The following is a 24,817-nucleotide window of genomic DNA, read 5'->3' as shown; positions in this document are numbered from 1 at the left end:
TTTTTATTGAGAGTGATGGTGTTTAGCTCCCATTTCAGGTCCCGGGAGAGTGTCGTGCCGAGGAAGCGGCAGGACTTCACAGAGGCCACCGGGGTGCCTCCCAGAATGATCGGGTGGGGGGGGGGGGCTGCCTTCCGCCTGAAGTCCACCACCATCGCCACTGTTTTATGGGTGTTGAGGTCCAGGTTGTTGCAGCTGCACCAGCTCTGCAGCCTCTCGATCTCCCTCCTGTAGGCAGACTCATCCCCCCACTCATCCTCTCTGCACCCCCCACGAGGGGTGCAGAGAGACGCAGCTGTTGGTGTACAGGGAGAATAGTAGTGGGGACAGAACGCAGCCCTGTGGGGAGCCAGTACTGATGGACTTGGGATCGGAGATGTTGATTCCCAACTTCACCCGCTGTGACCTTTTGGTCAGGAAGTCCGTAATCCACCTGCAGGTAGAGTCCGGCACCTGCAGCAGGGACAGTCAGACTTAGTCATGAACTTGTGATGTGGTGGCCGTGAGTATGTCTCTGGCTCACAGTTAGCGATGCTCAGGGTTGCCTCGGCTATAATTAGCCTCCAATAAATGAGGGCCAGTTGGTGGGATGACATTTCGATGGACTATAAAATGTATTTGTTGATGTGCCTGATCAGACCAACTCTTCCTCCCTGTCTTTAGTAACCTGATCAGACCAACTCTTCCTCCCTGATGTCTTTAGTAACCTGACCAGACCAACTCTTCCTCCCTGACTGTCTTTAGTAACCTGACCAGACCAACTCTTCCTCCCTGACTGTCTTTAGTAACCTGACCAGACCAACTCTTCCTCCCTGTCTTTAGTAACCTGACCAGACCAACTCTTCCTCCCTGTCTTTAGTAACCTGACCAGACCAACTCTTCCTCCCTGATGTCTTTAGTAACCTGACCAGACCAACTCTTCCTCCCTGATGTCTTTAGTAACCTGACCAGACCAACTCTTCCTCACTGTCTTTAGTAACCTGACCAGACCAACTCTTCCTCCCTGTCTTTAGTAACCTGACCAGACCAACTCTTCCTCCCTGTCTTTAGTAACCTGACCAGACCAACTCTTCCTCCCTGTCTTTAGTAACCTGACCAGACCAACTCTTCCTCCCTGACTGTCTTTAGTAACCTGACCAGACCAACTCTTCCCCCTGTCTTTAGTAACCTGACCAGACCAACTCTTCCTCCCTGTCTTTAGTAACCTGACCAGACCAACCCTTCCTCCCTGACTGACTGTCTTTAGTAACCTGACCAGACCAACTCTTCCTCCCTGATGTCTTTAGTAACCTGACTAGACCAACTCTTCCTCCCTGACTGTCTTTAGTAACCTGATCAGACCAACTCTTCCTCCCTGACTGTCTTTAGTAACCTGATCAGACCAACTCTTCCTCCCTGTCTGTCTTTAGTAACCTGACCAGACCAACTCTTCCTCCCTGTCTTTAGTAACCTGACCAGACCAACTCTTCCTCCCTGTCTTTAGTAACCTGACCAGACCAACTCTTCCTCCCTGATGTCTTTAGTAACCTGACCAGACCAACTCTTCTTCCCCGTCTTTAGTAACCTGACCAGACCAACTCTTCCTCCCTGATGTCTTTAGTAACCTGACCAGACCAACTCTTCCTCCCTGTCTTTAGTAACCTGACCAGACCAACTCTTCCTCCCTGTCTTTAGTAACCTGACCAGACCAACTCTTCCTCCCTGTCTTTAGTAACCTGACCAGACCAACTCTTCCTCCCTGATGTCTTTAGTAATCTGACCAGACCAACTCTTCCTCCCTGACTGTCTTTAGTAACCTGACCAGACCAACCCTTCCTCCCTGTCTTTAGTAACCTGACCAGACCAACTCTTCCTCCCTGATGTCTTTAGTAATCTGACCAGACCAACTCTTCCTCCCTGACTGTCTTTAGTAACCTGACCAGACCAACCCTTCCTCCCTGTCTTTAGTAACCTGACCAGACCAACTCTTCCTCCCTGATGTCTTTAGTAACCTGACCAGACCAACTCTTCCTCCCTGACTGTCTTTAGTAACCTGACCAGACCAACTCTTCCTCCCTGTCTTTAGTAACCTGACCAGACCAACTCTTCCTCCCTGACTGTCTTTAGTAACCTGATCAGACCAACTCTTCCTCCCTGACTGTCTTTAGTAACCTGATCAGACCAACTCTTCCTCCCTGTCTGTCTTTAGTAACCTGACCAGACCAACTCTTCCTCCCTGTCTTTAGTAACCTGACCAGACCAACTCTTCCTCCCTGTCTTTAGTAACCTGACCAGACCAACTCTTCCTCCCTGATGTCTTTAGTAACCTGACCAGACCAACTCTTCTTCCCCGTCTTTAGTAACCTGACCAGACCAACTCTTCCTCCCTGATGTCTTTAGTAACCTGACCAGACCAACTCTTCCTCCCTGTCTTTAGTAACCTGACCAGACCAACTCTTCCTCCCTGTCTTTAGTAACCTGACCAGACCAACTCTTCCTCCCTGTCTTTAGTAACCTGACCAGACCAACTCTTCCTCCCTGTCTTTAGTAACCTGACCAGACCAACTCTTCCTCCCTGATGTCTTTAGTAACCTGACCAGACCAACTCTTCCTCCCTGATGTCTTTAGTAATCTGACCAGACCAACTCTTCCTCCCTGACTGTCTTTAGTAACCTGACCAGACCAACCCTTCCTCCCTGTCTTTAGTAACCTGACCAGACCAACTCTTCCTCCCTGTCTTTAGTAACCTGACCAGACCAACTCTTCCTCCCTGTCTTTAGTAACCTGACCAGACCAACTCTTCCTCCCTGTCTTTAGTAACCTGATCAGACCAACTCTTCCTCCCTGACTGTCTTTAGTAACCTGACCAGACCAACTCTTCCTCCCTGTCTTTAGTAACCTGACCAGACCAACTCTTCCTCCCTGACTGTCTTTAGTAACCTGATCAGACCAACTCTTCCTCCCTGACTGTCTTTAGTAACCTGACCAGACCAACCCTTCCTCCCTGACTGTCTTTAGTAACCTGATCAGACCAACTCTTCCTCCCTGACTGTCTTTAGTAACCTGATCAGACCAACTCTTCCTCCCTGTCTTTAGTAACCTGACCAGACCAACTCTTCCTCCCTGATGTCTTTAGTAACCTGACCAGACCAACTCTTCTTCCCCGTCTTTAGTAACCTGACCAGACCAACTCTTCCTCCCTGTCTTTAGTAACCTGACCAGACCAACTCTTCCTCCCTGTCTTTAGTAACCTGACCAGACCAACCCTTCCTCCCTGATGTCTTTAGTAACCTGACCAGACCAACTCTTCCTCCCTGTCTTTAGTAACCTGACCAGACCAACTCTTCCTCCCTGTCTTTAGTAACCTGACCAGACCAACTCTTCCTCCCTGTCTTTAGTAACCTGACCAGACCAACCCTTCCTCCCTGATGTCTTTAGTAACCTGACCAGACCAACTCTTCCTCCCTGTCTTTAGTAACCTGACCAGACCAACTCTTCCTCCCTGTCTTTAGTAACCTGACCAGACCAACTCTTCCTCCCTGATGTCTTTAGTAACCTGACCAGACCAACTCTTCTTCCCTGTCTTTAGTAACCTGACCAGACCAACTCTTCCTCCCTGATGTCTTTAGTAACCTGACCAGACCAACTCTTCCTCCCTGTCTTTAGTAACCTGACCAGACCAACTCTTCCTCCCTGTCTTTAGTAACCTGACCAGACCAACTCTTCCTCCCTGTCTTTAGTAATCTGACCAGACCAACTGTTCCTCCCTGACTGACTGTCTTTAGTAACCTGACCAACCCTTCCTCCCTGACTGACTGTCTTTAGTAACCTGACCAGACCAACTCTTCCTCCCTGTCTTTAGTAACCTGACCAGACCAACTCCTCCTCCCTGATGTCTTTAGTAACCTGACCAGACCAACTCTTCCTCCCTGATGTCTTTAGTAACCTGACCAGACCAACTGTTCCTCCCTGACTGACTGTCTTTAGTAACCTGACCAGACCAACTGTTCCTCCCTGACTGACTGTCTTTAGTAACCTGACCAGACCAACCCTTCCTCCCTGACTGACTGTCTTTAGTAACCTGACCAGACCAACCCTTCCTCCCTGACTGACTGTCTTTAGTAACCTGACCAGACCAACCCTTCCTCCCTGACTGACTGTCTTTAGTAACCTGACCAGACCAACTGTTCCTCCCTGACTGACTGCCTTTAGTAACCTGCTGCTCCTTCGCTCCGAGCCGAGACAACTGTCTAAAACCCCCCTGTACCTGCATAGAGCAGCTCAGCTGTAATGAGTAGTTACAACATCACCCCACTGTAAATTGCTGTACTGGGGTTGATCTGGCTTCCGGACTCCAGCCACACCACCAGCGCTGCTGTATCTAGGTCAAACTGCAGAGCCGGAACACACCGCAGGCTACAGGCTGCGACACAAACCAGAAATAACTGTATCTGTGTTATTATCCAAACGACGGGATGTCGCTGCAGATCATATATCTATAGTCAACATCCTAGTAATCTTGGTATAAAGCCTGCTTTCTAGATGAATGTATCAAACTAATGTTATTCATGGGAGCTGATATACAGGGTGCTGCTCACCCATTGTCCTGGTGCACTCAGCAGGTTTCTCCCTCGCAGCCTGTCAAGCTTGCTGAGCGAGAGAGAGAGAGAGAGAGAGAGAGAGAGGCTTTGCTGACAATTGCTAGTGTGATCTCTCCGTGCGACCCTGGGCCAAATGGACACGGGTAGCTTTGCCTTTGCAGAGCAGAGGCTCTCTGTTCATTTGATTAACAAATGCTGATGAGCGATGTTTACATATCCGATCCTCTGCCATCTGTCGAACTGCTTACACTTGATAGTGACAGTGATGGTCCGTATCCACTCAGAATACCCTGGCAGGACATTCTGTGTCATGCCATGAACTGGACTGATTTTGGCAATACAGTTAATATACTCATAAAAGCAGACATGTAGTGTGTGTGTGTGTGTGTGTGTTTGTATTTGTGTGTTTGTGAGACATTTAAATATCATAGGATGTATATTAATAATTTTCTATATCCATTCTAAATATGTGATCTGTAATGTGCCAATTTCAGTGTTCCAGGGAATCTATTCTTATGAAGCAACCTGTTAGCAACCCTCTGGTTGTCAGCAAGCGACGTGTCGCAGTGCATTCCATGTTCTAACATTGTTATTCACTGCTACAGAATCTCATCAGTGCAGAATCTTAATCAACAAATATCAATGTATATATATATATAGTTCTCTCCTTACTTATCATATAATGAACTGATCAATAACTAATCAATATGTATGTATTGTGAATTAGCACACAATACATTTATTTTGTCATGATTTTGCTAATAACGGTTTTAGACAATAGACTGTTTCTTCCTTACTGAACATGAGAGGGGATCACCATTCTCTTTCCCTAAAGCAGTTTTTTGCATTACTGGGATAAATGATAATTAATTATTCTCTCACACTGGAAGAGTAACCTAACCCAGGAATATCAAAAACTTGTGAGGTTGTAGAGAACGTGCATTTCCTTCACAAGTAAAATTTTTCGGTCAACTTGATATAAAAAAGTCTTGCAAACTTCAGAGTATGCTCTTCCTGTGCTCTATGACGTAGAGTAGGGATGCCCCAATCGATCGGCCAGCGATCGGTATCGGCCGATATTCAGTATAAATATGAGATCGGTGAATTCCGATAATGCTTTATTTTCGCCGATCGTGAAAACCGATCGAAAAACATGATCCAATTCTTAGCGGAGATCTCACTCGCTGACTTCTCTCTCAGGCACACAGCTGCTGCAGCGCACGGCCCCTCCTCCTCCTCCCCCTGCCCCTCCCGCACCCGTGTAAACAAATGCTCCGGCAATAGTCTGCTCTAGTGCATGGACCTCTGTGAGCTAACGTTAGCTACCTAGCTATCGTTACTGTTTAAACAAAATTACCCAATCAACTATTCACTTTTAGTTTAATACATGAGGCATTGTCTAATGGTATCTAGCCGGCTAGCTACTGATAGCTCCTGATATCAACAAATGCTCCAGCAATAGTCTAGTAGTGCATGATACCTCCGTTAGCTCGTTAGCTCACGTTAGCTTACTGTTCAAAACGAAATGTCCCATTAAACTAAATAGTTTACTGAGGCGCTGTCTTAACGTTATCTAGCCGGCTAGCAGTAGCTACAGATAGCTCCTGATATCAATGTCTTATAACATTGATTCGATGCGTATTCGAGCCCCTGGCTTGCATCGCAGTGAGGGAGTAGGGTATATCTGCAGAGCCGCAGATACCCTGCTGAGGGCATGCTGAATATTTGACCAAAGCAGAGTATACACACAGACAGTGGAGATAGCGAGCATTGTGGCTCGCTATCTGGCGATGTCTCGCAGATGATACAACTACAAGTATAATTATATAATATATATATTTTATAAATAAAAAATAAAGTATATATATATATATTTTTTTATGAAACCGGTATCGGTCGATATGGCTCATAGACGATCGGTGATCGGTATCGGTGGCAAAAAACGTGATCGGGGCATCCCTAACATGGAGCTCTTCCTGTGCTCTATGACGTAGAGCTCTTCCTGTGCTCTATGACGTAGAGCTCTTCCTGTGCTCTATGACGTAGAGCTCTTCCTGTGCTCTATGGCGTAGAGCTCTTCCTGTGCTCTATGACGTAGAGCTCTTCCTGTGCTCTATGGCGTAGAGCTCTTCCTGTGCTCTATGGCGTAGAGCTCTTCCTGTGCTCTATGGCGTAGAGCTCTTCCTGTGCTCTATGGCGTAGAGCTCTTCCTGTGCTCTATGGCGTAGAGCTCTTCCTGTGCTCTATGGCGTAGAGCTCTTCCTGTGCTCTATGGCGTAGAGCTCTTCCTGTGCTCTTATGACGTAGAGCTTTTTATGGGCTCTTTGACGTAATAATAATAATAATATTTTTTGTATCTACTTTTAATAATAATAATCTTTGACGTAGAGCTCTTTCTGTGCTCCGATAGCTTTTCTACATTTTGAGGAAGCCTATAAAACAAGAATCCATGTAGTGTGACAGAGGTGTTGTTATTGTTGTTTACTAACTGCATTTTGTTCCCGGAAGTTTGTTTTATTGATCCAATGTGTTCATGTTTCTAATCTATTGTATTATCATGTTTGTAAAAATAAATAAAAATAAAAAAGTGCAGCATATTGTCCTAGACTTTACTACAGAGTGAAAACAATAGAAGCGGACAATAATTCCGGTGTACCGTAAATGTTGTTTTTGAGTATAATTCAGACGCTACCTCCGTCATCTCTGGGGCGAGCTTCAAGTAGCGTTGCATTTTTGGGTTTCAAGCCTCACCCTCACATGTACCTTTTAGCCTATTGTCAAAGCCTTGCTTTCGGCTACTAGTTAAAATGCACTGTACTATCTGCCTCATTAGTTCCCTAACTTCTTCACGTCAATAACCCCCAAACTGATATAATTGTATACTAAGAAAGAACCCCATGCCGGATAACATGTTGTACCAGGGACCCCCATCAGAAGGAGAAGGTTGTCTGATGTGATTTAGTCCAAAACTGCATGCTGTACAGTGATGCCCCCTGGGACCTGTTGAAGGGACCCTGAGCTTTATGTCCGTCTCCAGGGCGGGGCTCGCTCTGTGTCCAGGTCCTCTCTGAGTGGTCACCCCACAGCAGCGCTACTTGACCGACGTGCCTGTCGCAGGAGCGATGACAGCGGTAGCTTGTGTGTGTGTGTGTGTGTGTGTGTGTGTGTGTGTGTGTGTGTGTGTGTGACTTGACGCCATTGGTCATCATGCCCGTCACTCACTTGTCTCTTGGTTGTTAGTTTTCTCCCACCTGCCCCCTTTCTACCTTCCCTTTCTGTTCAAATGGAGTGGATATCAGACGAGTGCTAGAACTACAGGTCACAAACGCAAACGCTGCCAAGGTACTGTACAAAACGTCAACCATTTCTGTTTTATTTATTCTACTACATTAGATCTGCTAGCTTGTACCCTTCTCTCCCCTCCCCCGTCGATCTTAGCTCTCAGTGGAACTAGACCTTCCTCTCTCCTGAGAGCTCAGCTTGTCGATTTTAGAACTAGACCTGGGTCCAGTTAGAATCAGTTTGGAATCAACTAGATTTTAGACCACCATCCCACATCTCTCCTGTATAGACTGGGCCTAGTCGCTAGAACTTACCCCCTTACGCTCCGTGACCCCTCAGTCGGGTCACTATCGCTACTGCTATTAACTGTCATCTGGGCTTTTGGAGGACACCCGCACATCTGGATCTGGCCTTGTCTCGTAGGCTAGACGGCGGACCGTGCTTCTCACTTCCCTAACCCGACAGTTCAGCCTGCATTCTTCAAAAATAACGGATCTGATCTAAAATAAGTTTGTTCTCCAAAAAGCCCACTCCACCCGTTATTCTCTCCAACACGCTCTCTTTCTCTCCTCCCTCGTTCCTCCACTCTCTTCCCCTCCAGTAGTGTGAGCGCCACATCATTAATGCACTCCCCGTCGCTGGCTCCTAGTCCCGTGAACAAAGCTCTCTGTTAACAGGCAGTCAGGGTCCGGTGAGATGAACAGAGGGGCTATTGAGTCCCTTCGGCGCTGCACCCATATAGCCGCTGCACGGCGTAGAATTGGGCTCTTTGAGGTCCGATGCAGCACCGGGTGCACTGAACCCCCCCCCAATCAATACCGGAGGACAGAGGTCTAAAGGTCCCGCGTCCTCATCTCACAGTAAATCCCCTGGGGGCCTCTGTTCCATTGACCTAAATCCCACTCATTTTACGATGTATATAACTAGACAGGCGCTGCTGTAAGTTGTTCTAAGATTACCACTGTTTTTTTTTTTTCTTTTTGATTCACGTAGCATCGCACACGTGGGGGGGGGGGGGGGGTATTCTTTGCCCAGAGGTCTGGAGAAATTCACATGAGGAAAAAGAGGGATGACTTGAGAAGTCATTAGTTTGATTGGCTTGGAGTCTGATTCTATTTGAACAAGGCCGTCTGTATGCGCTGCACGCCAGTTTAATGACACAATGCTTGTGTGTTTTTTGGGGGGGGGGGGGGGTTTTGCTCCAAAATCTCACGGCGTTCCTGACGAGAACTTCTCCAGACCACTTGGTTAGAGGTGTGGCTACACAAGGTTCTAAAAACCTGTGTAGGTAGCATTAAAGGACACCACAGTTAGCGTAGTAGGAAAACATGTATTTACATCACTCCTCTTATGAGCGGAGGGGCATATACAGTAGAGATAGCAGGAGGCCCTCAGCCAGGCGTAGTGTGGAATTCACAGTACAGCGCTGAATCTGTATATTTAATAATACCCGGGTTCAACACACAAGCTCACACAACTAATATGAGGAAAGGAGCTTTGCCCTGGTTTTAGAGGCAACGAGAGGGAAAAGCCTCCCTCTGTTCTCTGTCCCACACTCTCATCTGTCTCTGTGGCTTCTGTTCTGTACCTCCCTGCTCTCTCCTCCACTTCCTCATTCTCACCTCCTCCCCTTGTCTCTCCACCCCTCTCTCCTCACTCTCTCTCTCTGTCCCTCCCTTCCTCTCCTCTCTCTGTCCATTCCTCTCTCGTTCTCATGGGCAGTGTTGGAAAGATCCCTCTGTAAACCTATTTTCATGGTTGACTGCCAGATCATCCTCACTATATGATCCCTTCCCCCCTCTTTTTTCCCCTCTCGGCTCTGCGCCGCCTTGCACTGTAAAACAGGAAGTGTCTTCCTCCTAAAACAACCCCTTACATCAGCATCACTTCATCTTATTGGCCGCATTTGCACCTACCAACACCCCCCCCCCCCACACTCATTTATAATTCATCTGACTGTCTAATTAGAGAAGTTCCGAGAAGATGATCTGCTCCCCTGCCCCCGCTCTGGGTTTCAAAGACGTCCTGTTTTACAGTGGCCTCAGATAGTACAGGGTGGGGGGGGGGTGAGAGAGAGCTCAATAGTCTGAAGTGACTCTGTCTGTCCTCATCAGTTTTCCTCGTATGAAGTACATATGTGTCGTCATGGTTGATGCTGATGTCCGATCAGAACCTAGTACCTCAAAGTCAGTGTTTTTGTTTTGTTTTTAATTATGGATTTTGAAATTGTAGATTATGTTCTGCTGGGTCATGGGTCATAGAAAGAAATAATCAGGACCCTTCCCCCCAGAAAATAGAAACACTAAGATTTGTGTGATTAGGTTTTGGTCAAACAACAGCGATATATATACATTTTCTTTTCTTCCTTGTATTTTGTCCTATAAGTGCATATGAAGGAGGGTAGATGAGGAAAAACAAAGAGTCCACTTTACACTGATTGAGATTCTCTCTGGTGTGATGAGAAGCTTCTTTCTCCTCTCTGGACGTGTTGGTTATTTTTTCCCCTCTGCTGCTACCGTAGAGCTAGTGACACCTGTGTCGTGGTAGATGTCGTTGAGCAGCATGTGGTTTATTTTGCTTTTTCAAGATTTCCTTTTGAGTATCTGCACTGTTGATAAATGAAAATGTGTGACTCTTCTAACCGGTGGAGGATCTGCAGACACCAGCCCCCCCCCATGTTGCCTAGTGCTTCACTGCACATCTACAACCCCCCCCCCCCCCCCCATGTTGCCTAGTGCTTCACTGCACATCTACAACCCCCCCCCCCCATGTTGCCTAGTGCTTCACTAGTTCACTGTACATCTACAAACCCCCCCCCATGTTGCCTAGTGCTTCAATGCACATCTACAAACCCCCCCATGTTGCCTAGTGCTTCACTGCACATCTACAACCCCCCCCCCATGTTGCCTAGTGCTTCACTGCACATCTACAAACCCCCCCCATGTTGCCTAGTGCTTCACTGCACATCTACAACCCCCCCCCCATGTTGCCTAGTGCTTCACTGCACATCTACAAACCCCCCCATGTTGCCTAGTGCTTCAATACACATCGACAAACCCCCATGTTCTGTAGTGTTTCAATGCACATCTACAAACCCCATATATTCTGTGTTGTTGGACCAAAGGAAAAAAATTGCAACTCCAAAATATCTTACCCTCTATTTTACCCCATTGGGTCACTATGCCCTTCGTTCCACTGTCCTAGTGGCCAACCCTTAGGCACCTCTGCTTGTTATTCCTGAGCCAGTGGGATGGATTCCCCTCCCCCCACCAGGGTGGACGGTAGGATAGAGTGAGACTGAGAGACTCATGTATTACAGTTCCCATGATGAGCCTGACCCCTACTAGCCACTCTCACTGAAGAGATTAGATTAGACTACGCTGCCGAGGCCCGGCTTTACTCATGTAAGGCACGCACACGTCACACACGCATACAAACGCATGCACACCATGAAAGTTTAGCTATAGCTCGGAGCATCCTTGTTGTAGGAAATGGAGAGAGAGAGATTATGAGAGGTGGAGGGGGACACTGCAGGCGTGGCTCAAAACTCGCTCGCTGGGTGAGTCTGATTGCCAGCCAGCACAGACCGCTGCATATGCAGTAATCTTGACACCATCAGAGGTAAAGGGAGTGACACAGAGGAGGCTCGGGCACGACGCCGTTTGCCTGCTCACTGATCCTTTTCAGAGAAACGCCTGTTATTCACAGTGTGGGAAATCAATCGCCTGCTGTAACTGTCTGTTCTCCGCTAGGTTTTGTTTTCCTCCGACTGTCTTCGTGTGTACACACACAAATCCCAAAAGGTGTCGAGTTCGACAGTATCGGACCATATTGACTAGTCGTCATCATCTGCAGGGTTCCACATCTCTCCCCTCAAGTCCCTTTGTCCTTTTCTCCATAGCCTTTTAACCCCAATTGGTTCCACAAGGAACCATGAGCCAAAGTCTGTATGGTCCTGCACAGGGACATCTGAGGACAGTAAGGACAGTCTTAAAGTGACAGACGTTATCTGTTGAAGTCAACCACTTTCATTTATCGCTGGTGCTCTCTAGTTTTAAAGTCTCTCTCCTGCCTTCTAGCCATATCTCGGCTCTTACTTGTCCCTTGTCGCGGCGACTCAAATTGACATGTGAAGCCAGAGAGCGGGTGAATCCAAAGTGAAATCAGGAATTCACCTGGCACTATACGTTAAGTACAGTATTACCTCAAATAAACCCTGACTGGTGACAGCTAAGCGAGTGCGATGGGCAAGTACGAGCTTGAATATGCATGAGATATTATGATGTTATGCGTTCTTCTGACACCGCTGCAGATCAATGCCCTTGTCTGTATTTGATCAAGCTGTTCAGTCCTACACTCTCTTTTGGTGTGCTGGTTAGATATGTCGCCTCCTGTTTAGATCTAATTATGTTTATGCGTTTCATTTTCTCCCATGGTTTCTCCTTTGTTTTTCCCTGATGTTATTCGACCTCTTTCCTCTCCGGATAAATCCTTCCACTCTTCTTTCCACTTTTTCTCCAAACCATCTGCAATCTCTCTCTCTCTCATCCATCGTTCTGTCAATTGAATCACTCACCCCTATCTTAACTGCCCCCTGTAGCCGTCCACAGTCTGAAGTTGAGTCGAACCCACGTGGACTGGCACAGCGTGGACGAGGTCTACCTCTACAGCGATGCTACCACCTCCAAAATCGCACGCACAGTCACCCAGAAACTGGGCTTCTCCAAAGGTGAGTGGCAGTCGCCCCGTGTTATCAGTGGATCACCTGCCTCGGCGGAGTGGATGTTCCTAGAATAGGCCAGGAGATAATGATCTCTAATGCTCTCTTTCTACTTCTGTGGATGAAAACGGAAAGATCAATATCCGATATCTAGATCACATACATATCACATGAACACACGTGTTGTGAAATATGTTTGATTGTTGTAATTTTCAAGTGATTGATTGAACCTGGGACAGTTGACCTTACTAATTAAGATTATCTCAAAAGTACACAACCCCGTCCATCTGGCGCCTCCCCAGGCCACGGCAGAATAGGAAAGATTTCAGTTGGACCCCAGGGCCTTGTGGTTCTGATGTTTCACAGACCGCTCTGATCTGATCTACAATCTCCCGATGCTCTCCGGCGCATTTTCATCCCCGCCTCACAGATTAGAGAGGAGGATCTGGCGTCTGTTATCTCAGTCTCCTCCGACACACAAGCGCTCGGCCAGGGGAAATCTCCTTAGTGCTGTCCAGACAGACGCAAATCCCATTGGCTGATGCTCTGGCATACGGCACGCGACCGGGCCAGGCTTGTACGGTAGCTTCTAAATAAGGCCTTGCGTTCAGCAGGCTTACTTACGACCACACAGTCTAAGCCACAGTGACGGCAGGAGCTGCCTGCTGTAGCCTCACCTACTGGCCTGTTTAGTCCCTGATCAGCCACGGTACCTAAACACCACCGCTGTGATATTTATAGCCTGCCGTCGGCAGTGCAAGAACATTTATAACACGCTGTTTATAATGCATCTTATTTACGTAACACGGGCAAGAGAGTGGCTTGTCCTTTTAGAGACTGACCCGTAACCGGAAAGTCACAAGTTCAGACCCCCACCACATGATTCAATGTGTCTGTCACTGTCAAAGTGGCATTGAGCACGACACTAAACCCCTACCTGCTGCAGGGTGGCTGGAAATGAGCTGACCCTGCGCTGACCCCACCTGGTGAGGTTCTGTACGTGCGAAAAGATCATTTCCCTAAGGATTAATAAAGTACCACAAATTCATATCTAGATTACAGTATTATTATATTAACTACAGTATTATTAGATTAACTTTCTGTATGTCTTATGTAACACAGAATCCGCATGAATGATTTCTAAATCTACAAATAATCTGGTAGATTTGGGCCGTGTCCACATGTACACCGATATTTCTAAAATAAATGTCACCCTTCCGTTTTCAAAGAAATTCATGTCCACACCAACAATGTTTTGGAAAATCTCTCCATTCACAGAACAACACAAAAATAAATACTGACCTGATGGCAGGCTGCAGGGAGCTCTCTGTGGTCCTGATTGACCTGATGGCAGGCTGCAGGGAGCTCTCTGTGGTCCTGATTGCAGATAAAATATCCATATGCATGTGGACAGGGGCCATTGGTTCACACACCTATACAGACAAGTTACAACACTGTATTGTTTTTAAAAATCTCCACCCTAGAAGGCGTTTTCAAAAGCTCCGTATTCAGTGACCTAGAACTCAGTTTTGCATTGTTTTCATGTGGACGGAAGGCCATAACGCGGGGAAAATACTAGTATAGATTGAAGCGTTGCCGAAAATGAGAAACAAAAATGCAGCAGATTTCTTTTTGTTCTGGTAATGATCTATCCACCTCTGTCATATCCTGTCGCCTCACACCAGCCTCCAGCAGTGGAACGAGGCTCCATCGAGGCTACGTGGAGGAGGCCTCCTTGGAGGACAGGCCCCCCCAGACGACGCACATCGTTTTCGTGGTCCACGGCATCGGACAGAAGATGGATCAGGGACGCATCATCAAGAACACTGGCATGTGAGTGTGACTGTATTGCAATTATTCAAATGGTGTTTGTGTCGCATAGAGCTGCCGCGGTATTGATTATTTCCTTACCGCACAAATTTGCAAAATATTTCCTACCGCCGCGGTTATTACCGCATGCACACAAAAAATTAAAAAAAAAAGTTTGAATGCATTTTCTTTTTTAGTAGTAGTCTACTCTTTATAGCATATAGCCTGCCTCTAGTCTAAATGTCTATTTTTAGAGGATGACTTTGCAGCATGAATATTGTTTGGGATTCGGCAAGCACGCATTAGTTATTGAAAGTGAAACACGGATTCGAAGTTTACCCTCTGGTCGTGCGCCGTTCACTCGGTGTCGCGGGCAGGGGTGGTTACCCCTAACCCCCCCGACCCTTTCTTATTATTATTACTATAAAGTTACTACTTTATAATAAAGGCATTCGTTTTGTGCCATTAACATTATATAGTTATACGTTCAATAACATCAGCGTATTTACCGGACAATAGCAAGGCAAGCAATACTCTATTCATATCTCAGTTCCTTTCTTTGCTCAGAGCGTGCTGAGTTGTCCCATTCTGCGGTCTGTTAATAAAGTTTTCAATCAGACAAGTGTATAGAACGAAGGGCTTTTATTATAACATTCGTTGCAGACAGTAAAATCATTATGTCTCGTTTAGTACTCCTTAGGAGCGATCGTAGTCCACTCCGGCGGAGAGTTAAAGCTAACGTTATTAGCCGTGTTGTGATGATCTGACATTCAGGAAGTAAAAACCTAATACGCGCTTGCCGATTGGTGGTAACACACTGCATGACGCTACAACGTGTGACGCGTCTCTCTTCTGACCAATCAGTGGTCTGCAATGTTTCACATGACTTTTCTGGTACCCAATAGGGTCGCTTGGAACCTCGATAGATGAGTAGGGTATATCTGCAGAGCCGCAAGCCCAACGAGAGGAGGGTAATTTATTATTATTATTATAAAAAACAGCGGTGACGCGGTATTCAGCCTACTCTGCGGTGGCCGTGATGTAACAGCGATACCGCGGTAATGCGGTAATCGCGGCAGCTCTAGTGTCGCATGTATGTTGTCACCACACTTGCATGCACTTTTGGGCTCCCAATATTTTCACCATTTCACTTACAATTGACACAATCCCAACCCGAGCATGACATAAGAGCACAATGGCCGCCATGTGAATAGGATCAATATTACATGGTACCTTGAGACTTTAGAATTTTATATTTCTTTACCAGATATTTCACATTGTGATGTAGGTTTTCTACATTGACATCATATTTGTCCCATTTCACTATTACATACATTAATAGATTAGATTAAAATGTATTGTCTTTTAGCACAAGTACAGTACAATGAAAATAAGTTGGCATCTAACCCGAGTGCATTATGTAAACAGAACACGTATTGCTGTTACATGGAAACGCTAACAAACTTTAGATTAGAGATTATGTGCAAAATAAATCAGTATTGTGAAGTATCCCTTTTTAGGTATTCTGGATCTCTCTCTCTCGCACTCTCACTCATTCTTACTCTTACTCTACTCTACTAACATTTCATCAGCATACTCATGTGTGATTTCAAATGTCAGTCTGAACCATTGGCGTAATCACCTGCAATCGGTAAAAAAAAAAAAATCCTTCAATCAAACTTATTTATATTCAAAGAATCGTTGATGATGCCCTCATTTGCTGATTTAAAATAAAGATAGATAGACGAATGGCTATCCCCAGTAATAGAAATCCCATAATGTACGATCATTTTATAATTCTGATGCTTAGTATTAGTAGTAGCCTATAGCTTACTTCTGTATTAGTAGTATAGCTTACTGCTGTATTAGTGGACCAATGGACCAATTGCATGCTTTTGCAGAGGACAAGAAGCCTTCAGTCGACGCCTTCAGACATTAAGCACCCCCACTGCCCTTTTTTGTTGACTAATAGTCGACTAACGGCAAATGTTGGCCAATCATAGTCGACTATCCAAATCCTTAGTCGGGGACAGCCCTAATTAGTAGTATTAATAGTATAGCTTACTGCTGTATTAGTAGTATTAATAGTATAGCTTACTGCTGTATTAGTAGTATAGCTTACTGCTGTATTAGTAGTATAGCTTACTGCTGTATTAGTAGTATAGCTTACTGCTGTATTAGTAGTATAGCTTACTGCTGTATTAGTAGTATAGCTTACTGCTGCATCCATGTGAAAAATTATAAATAAAAAGAGTGTTGAAGTGGAAGGTGAGGACAGGGGAGAAGAGGAGGTCATTGTTGGAGCAGAGTGCAGACAGAAAGTAAGCATCGCCAACACTTATTTTGGTCTCTTGGTTATGCATATAATAATTTCCCTCAAAATATGATAATTTTAAGTCTCTGGTACAATACTTTTAACATTTCCCATCTGGTGACGCCGATTCAATCATTCCTCCCTTTGACATTTTCAGCTTGCAGCGCTCCTCCTGCAGCTCTCCTCTTTTGTTCCCCTGCCCTCCCCCTCTCCTATCCATCTCTTTCTCTCCGCAATCTCCCGTGGTCCTGTCTGTTTTTCCTCAATAGGCTGACCTTTGAAATGGTCTCTTTTCAATGAAGATTATTTACTGTGAGGAGTCCATGCAGCTCTAGTAGGGAAGTAATTATGAAAGGGGTCAGGTACACACACACACACACACACATACTTAGGGTCAGTATCAGCACGTTTGTATGTCTATAGACAGGCTCATATTATCAGTCTCATAATAGCTCATCTGTGCAGATAAGTGATTTATCCGACATTAGGTGCAGTATGTACATATCATTAGTTCTTCACATAGAGCTCATTTGACCACAGCCATACAGTGTAGTATAGAGTAGAGCCTGACCGATTTTTGGGAGCGATACCGATATTAGGGAGTAAAATATTCACATATCAATATATTGGACTGATGTATATATTTATTTTTCTTAAAAAATAAAAACATATTTTCATGTAGTCCCACACTGTACTACTTCCACCCACAGCCATCTATAGAAACAATTAAAACATTGTGAGACATTAACTGTCTATTTGAGCTGGAACCAAACTAGTTTGCCTTGCATGTTCTATTCTAGATTCTATTCTAAATGGCTTAATCTTCACCAATGATCAATTCATATTTATATTTAGCAGCATCTTTCTCTGCATTATGTTCTGTAAAAAAAAACAGATATCATATATATATATATATATATATATATATATATATATATATATATATGTGTGTTTTAATATTGGCACCTATCGGCAAAGGTATCGGCCGATACCAATATGTCTGGGATAGGCCAATGTCGATTAACCGGCTCTAGTATAGAATAGACTATAGCTATTTGTAAGACCACAGCTGTGCAGTGGCCAGTAGTACAGATCAGGCCAAGCGGTATGTCTCTGTGCTGAAAGGTGTGCGGCGGGCCTCTCGGCCAGGGGCTCAGGTCAGCTTAGACCAGGTCACGCTGCTGGGGAACCGCTAAGCTTCAGTCTCAGCTCTCTGTGGATTATTGACCACGGGCCTTCCTCAGCCCGCAGAGGAACTCACTCACACTGCTGAACTCCCTGACCGGGCTGGGAAATATGCAGGCATTTTGGATGGTATATATACATCAAGGAACAGGGCAACTGTTACATAATATTAGATTAGATTAAAATGTAATGTCACCATACAGCACAAGTACAGTACAACGAAAAGAGGTTTGTCATCCAACCAGATTGCAAATGTAACAGTAAAGTGCAACAGCAATATACAATGTACAGGTGGTTAAACTGTGTACAAATTAGTACTACTGAGTGTAGTGCTAATCAGATGTATGTACAGAGTTGTATTATATAAATGGAAACAGTATGACTAGTACTGGCCAGCAGCGTATTCCTATTGTGCAACACATAAGGCTGTACAACCCTTTCTGTACAACCTTAGTATCTCGGCTCCCTGTGTTCCCAGCCAGTAGAAACGATATGGGTAAATTCACACCTTGGCACAACTTTCCACCAGTGTACGGTTTCTACCGGTATATTACCCATGCCTACTCTGAGCTTTCTGTCACTGCATCCTCTTTCCCCCTCTCTCCCCCTGCTATCTTTGTCTGAAGCACCACTTAAAATCACACAACAATTCAATCTCAGCCCATCCCATTACCCTCACTCTTGTCATCCTCTCTACTCTACTGTTTCTCTCTTAATGGCTTTCCTCTCTTCTCCTCCTCCTCCTCCTCCTCCTCCTCCTCCTCCTCCTCCTTCTCCTCGTCACCCCTCACTCCCCCCGTTCCTGTGATAAAAGAGTGGCCGCTGCTTTTTAGGCGTGGCCGGACAGAGCGAGGCAGACCGGATAGCCTCTTCCTACCATCCTCTGTCATTAGGGATTTTCTTTTCTTAGGACAATCAAAGACATTCCTGTCACTCTGTTTGCATGTTAGCCCTCTGCTAAACCAACGGCAGGCTACAGCTAATGAAGCCCCACATTCTTTTGGGGGGGGGGGGGGGGGTCGGTCACTTTGCTAACCTTTTCTACATTAAAGCCATTTGGGCTTAACTGAGCCAGGCTACTCAATAGCTACTGTAGTTAATTCTAAACCTAGACAGCTGGGGATGACTGTTCTCTAGAACACAGCAGGCCACCACCATAGCATTAAGGCTCCCTGCTGCATGCACATGAGCAGACCTGTGGAAGCCTGCATTAACCAGCCCAGTGACCAACCAGTTCACCTAAAGCCCAATCTCACCCTTCCGTTTGACTTTGTTAAGTCAACAGCTGCCACTCTCTATATATCTCTCTTTTCTATTTGTGTATTTAGTGTGTCCTGCTCCTGCATGCTAACACTGGCCTAAAAAGGACTAGTCGCTGCACAGTCATTATGATGGCATGTGCACGAAGACACTATCAGTGGGCAGTATAATGATCCCTCTCCGCCTGACGGTCATTAAGGGCTGAGAGGAGAGAGAGGGCAAACACACACAGTATGGACAGAATGGAGAAAAGGATATTATATGTGCACTCAGGACTAGCCATTATAATGCACTGCTGGCCAGATAACATGCCTTTCATAAAACAATAACAGTACCATGGAGATGTAAATATATATATATATATATTGTATGTGTGTGTGTATGTATGTATGTATGTATGTTATTGCCGGAGGATGGATGAGGATGAATACAATGTATTTTTATTTTTATTTTACAAAACAGAAAAACGCTATATCTATATTCTATAGCTATGGAGACGATACTATGGCTCATTTGACAGTAACTATCCCTCGTCCAACATTTGAAAAATAATAATGTTTTCATGTACCGTATACTAGGGATGCACCGAATGGGAAATTCTTGGCCGAAACCGATACCGAAAATAGAAAACGGTTGGCCGAAAACCGAAAGCCCGAAAATGATTCATAGAATAGAATTTTTTTTTACCAATGTTATTATGGAAAAATATATGATTATGGCTAAACTTAACTTAAATAATAAATAATCACTATTATGGGTCCATAAAACATTTATTCAGCACTTCTGAATGCATACAGTACATTAATTCCATCTTTTCTCTGGTTGCGCAGTGAACATCTGCTCTACTGAGCGCACCTTTCTAGTCCCCAGCTGAATGTGCTCGCTTGACTCGGCACAGTAGACGCGCGACAGACAGACAGCGTCAATGTGAGAAACACAATCCCCCCCCTCTCGCTCTGAATAATATGCATATTAGATCACTCAGTGATTAACCGCGGCATATAGTAAATAAGGATATAAAGCATGTTAAAGACGCATTTATTGGACGCGTTGCGCGCAGAGTTTACATAGAAACAGCGCGACTCCCGACAGCGCGACATCATCACAACAACACGCGAATAATATGCATATTAGATCACTCAGTGATTAACCGCGGCATATAGTAAATAAGGATATAAAGCATGTTAAAGACGCATTTATTGGACGCGTTGCGCGCAGAGTTTACGTAGAAACAGCGCGACTCCCGACAGCGCGACATCATCACAACAACACGTTGTGTTTTGGTGATATATTTTCGGTGAAAAAACTCTTTCGGCCAACAGCCGAAAGGCAATTTTTTGCCATTTTTCGGCCGAGAAATTTCGGTGCATCCCTACCGTATACGTTTCCGTGTTATACTGTGGTGAATATTGTATACCGGTAGTTTGTTATGTTTCATCATGAATGCATGAAAGGGGGTGGGGGGTCGTTTTTTGATGCTTTGACCGCCATCACCCCAGTCATCACACGCATAATAAACCTCTCCATAAAACAGGGACACGTCCCCAAGGACTTCAAAATTGCGAGAGTGACCCCCCCTGCACAAAAAGGGCAGCAAATTGGACCCAGGCAACTACCGCCCTGTTTCTATTCTTACCTCCATCTCGAAAGCTTCTTCCCCCAGGCCATCAGCTTCTTCCCCCAGGCCATCAGAGCCTTGAACAATGAACACTGAGGGTCACAGAACACTGAACTCTCCACACACAAGCACACATTAGCACACACACGACACGCACGCTGTGCACGCTCGCACACTAGCAGCCACTTTAACATGAGAAAGCACTCACTCATGCTGCACACGCCCACACTTATGGCCACAAAGGAAAGGTCACTTTAAAAATAGTATAGTAAGTGTATTGCACTACCAAGGGACCTAGCATGTCCTTCATGCTCTGTAAATAACTATGTACAAATACTGTGATGTCCCACTATGTTACCTGTTTATTGCACAATGTTTATTGGATTCCATTATATGTTGTACTACTGTATTGCACATCGTTGCGGGCAAGACCACCCGCATTTCATTGTATACTTGTATGCCGTGACAAATAAAACTCTTGACTTGACTTGACTTGAAAGTCATGGAAAAAATTATCTACGAACAGGTCGTACCTAGCGGGAAAAAAATCGAATCTACGAATTCCAATCTGGCTTCAGAACATCCCACTCCACTGACACATGCCTCCTCTATTTAATTTGAACGACCACATCAAACAAGAGGTGGACGCGGGCAAATACTGCGGCATGGTCATGCTGGACCTACAAAAGGCCTTCGACACTGTCAATCACTCCATTCTGATTGACAAGCTAAAAGCAATTGATAGTTATCAGTGAGCTGGATGCAATCCTACCTTGAGGGGAGAGAACCGATGGTGGAGGTAAACGGTACCCTATCCCCCCCGCGTGTAGCTTATTCCCAGCGGAAGAGTGCGTCGCGTGCTTCCGCGTTTTCTCTGATTGGCCATGACGCCCATGTGACCACGGCAGCGCGAGAGAGCTGCAGCGCGGAAATAGGCTGTCTATTGCCTCGCGCTGCAGCACGGAAATAGGCTGTCTATTGCCATTCTCTAAGACAGGGGTTCCCAAACTTTTCAGGCCGGGGCCCAGAAAATAAGGCGTCAGAGAGCCGCGGCCCAATGCACATCGTCTGTTTTTTTTTTTTTTTTTTTTGCCAGGCGACCGATTTTTTAAGCCAAATATCACTTCAATCCTATTAAGTTAGTTCAAGTTAGTTATTCATTTATATGTGCTATTTATGAGAGGGCTAACTTGTTGCAAAATAATAATGATAATAATAATAGCCTCATTAAAATACTATTGTTGCTTCGGTTGTTTTCAGCGTTTTATGTGCATAATCTGTTATTTAGTTTGAAATGTTCGTTGAAATAAGTAGATTTTGCGTTTTTGTTTATTTATTAAGTTAATATAAAACCATATAGTCACATTTTAGAATACAATAGAATATAATTTTAGAATACAACTAGAAACACTGTCCTGGCCTGCTTCTAAGTTCAGTGGCCTGACAAAAAAAAATAAAAAATAAAAATAAAAAAAATATATTTTTTTATTTTTGTTTTTTTTTAATCATCTCGCGGCCCACCCGTGGCTGCTCGCGGCCCACCTTTGGGTCGCGACCCCGACTTTGGGAACCACTGCTCTAAGACAAACTCTAACCTTAACCAGCTCCTTAACAGCGCCTAAACTTAACCCTTCTAACCTTAACCAACTCCGAAACAATGCCTAACCTTAACCTTAACCATGCCTAACCTTAACCATAAGTTAACATGCCTAAACTTAACGCACGTTAAAAAAAAATAAAAATTTAAGGGATTCGAACTTGTCACCAACAGGACCGCAGCGCTGCCAGTTGAGCTAAGCGTCGAATGAAAATCATCAGGGATTACGGCTACATAATGCTGCAAGCTCTGCCGCAAGCTCTGCCGCTCCGCTCTGAGGCTGCCGCGCCTGCCGCGGGGCGTGTCGCAGCCAATCAGGGAAAATGCGGAAGCACTCGGCAGCACTCTTCCTCTGGGAATAAGCAATAAGCACCCCCCCCCCCCCTCACAGTAGGTGTTCCAAGGAAGCATACTAGGACCACTACTGTTCCTAATTTATGCAAATTACATGTCGTCAGCTTCACAGCTTGTGACTGCAACTTGTTCTTGTTCGCGGATGACTCAGCCCTGCTGGTCTCTGACAAGAACAATTTACAGGTTGAAAAAACCCTCAGCTCAGAACTCTGCAGAATCTGCACCTGGCTCGCTGATAACAAACTATCATTACACCTGGGTGAAACGGAGTCCATTCTCTTCGGATCAAATAACAAACTCTGCAAGACCGACGGCTTCTCAGTTACAGGAAGGAAAGATGAAATTACATACCGTACCTAGGTTCCATCCTAGAGGCAAATCTTTCCTGTGACAAAATGGCATCCAATGTAATAAAAAAAAGTCAACCAATGAACTAGATTCTTGTACCGGATCTCCTCTCTGGTAAACAAGAATACCCTGAAGACTCTGGCAGGTGCACTCATTCAAGGGTACTACGACTATGCTTGCACCTCATGGTACCAAAGGGTCGCCAATAAAATAAAATATTTTTTTTATTTTTTTTTGTATTGATATTTTTCCCCCTCCGATTTTCTCCCATCCCAATGTTAGTCGTTATGCCAATTCCCAATCCCCTTCCTGGTCGCTGCGCACTTACCCCCCACAGTCGGTCTGGGAGAGTGGAGGCTACCACGTGCTTCCTCCGACACACGTCCACCCAATCAACCGCTTCTTTCTTCTTCAAGCGCGGATTCTCACTGAGAGGGCGTAGTGTGTGGTAGGGCTGGGCGATATAACGATAAATATCGCGATATATTTTAATAATCGATATCGAATATCGAAATTAAAAAAAATCGAAATTCTTTTTTTTTTTTTTTTTTGTGACCTGCAACAGGGCAGTTTTAAAACCAGAGACAGTGGACAGACTTGTCTTTCTTGCCTGCAACTTAAAGTAATGGCTTTGCTTGTCCAAATGACAATACTGACCAAATTGAGATTTATTTTTCTCTTGTCCATTTATTTTGTTTGCTTTCTAATTTAAAATACAGTTTGAAACCGTCTGTACACTAGGCTATGTGTGCTAGCAGAACTAGACTCCAGTCACGAGTCACGGTGCACATGTGCGGTGGTTTGTCCACCAAAAAAGCGCCAAAAGATCGAAAATAAACTCGCAGAGCCAGAACTGTTCAACTCCCCTGGAGCCACAGCCAGCAGAGAAGCCGGTTTACTTTCGCTTTTAAACCAGCTGCAGCCTGAGAACTGGAGTGTGAGGGGATGTAACACTAAAGATGGCCGCAATGACAAATAATTGCTGCAAAATAATTAAACATACATCTGTTGTTAAAAAAAAAAACATTTCCGTTACGCCACCTGACCGCCAACTAAAATAATTTTTTATATATATATAAAATTTTATTTTATTTTATATATAACATATAAAAAAAAGCTGTAGATGTGTTGATTCAGTTTGGCACCACATACTTATGTGAATCTGAGTTTTCTACTCTAGCATACCTGAAAAACAAATACAGAAACAGACTAATGCTCAGCATGACCTCAGAATAGCACTTTCAAAAACTAAGCCCAGAATAGATCTGCTGGTTGAAAACTTCAACCAGCCACATACCTCATTAGATTTCATTGTGCCATAGATGAAATATTATACCCCTTCTAGCATGTCAGGTCAGTAGAATTTTTAAATAAGTCAGTAAAAATGTATCAGAATGTTGCTCAATGTTGGGGTTTAAGGTTGAGGGACAGAGGGAGGGGGTAAGAAATGGAGAGTTGAAAAAGGGTGATAAATAGAAAGGAGAGTAGAACATGTTTGGTAATTTAAAAGTGTTACAAAATTGTATGTACATATTTTACGAGGTGGTGAGAAACTTAACATTACACTCAGCAAATTTGATTATTGCTGTGATGTACTTTTATAATGAAATAAATACATTTCATATACATTTTAAATTCATGGTTTGTTGTGTTCTTTATCAGTAGTTTATAAATGTATGTTATGGCAATTCATGATGTATTTTTGTACGTTTGGGTCCCGGGGGAAACATAAAATTTCTCTTTTGGGTCT

The 24,817-nt window shown here is 44.8% G+C and overlaps 1 protein-coding gene across 2 annotated transcripts in view; it reads left to right on the top strand.

Annotated features, from left to right (window-relative positions):
• Positions 1–24,817, top strand: part of ddhd1a (DDHD domain containing 1a) — a 68,494-nt gene that overhangs the window by 20,691 nt on the left and 22,986 nt on the right. Inside the window, exons 3-5 of one of the 2 annotated variants that reach the window (XM_084310635.1) lie at positions 7,821–7,922; positions 12,463–12,591; positions 14,268–14,415. In XM_084310635.1, the coding sequence (XP_084166761.1) occupies positions 7,821–7,922; positions 12,463–12,591; positions 14,268–14,415 (379 nt within the window). The remainder of the gene's footprint in view (positions 1–7,820; positions 7,923–12,462; positions 12,592–14,267; positions 14,416–24,817) is intronic. The other variant, XM_084310636.1, reaches the window with a different exon arrangement.

This window comes from Notolepis coatsorum, assembly GCF_963971535.1.
Source record: "Notolepis coatsorum genome assembly, chromosome: 3".
Classification (NCBI taxonomy): Eukaryota; Metazoa; Chordata; class Actinopteri; order Aulopiformes; family Paralepididae; genus Notolepis; species Notolepis coatsorum.
Note: the sequence above shows the minus strand (reverse complement) of the source record. Positions and strands in the feature narration are given on the sequence as shown.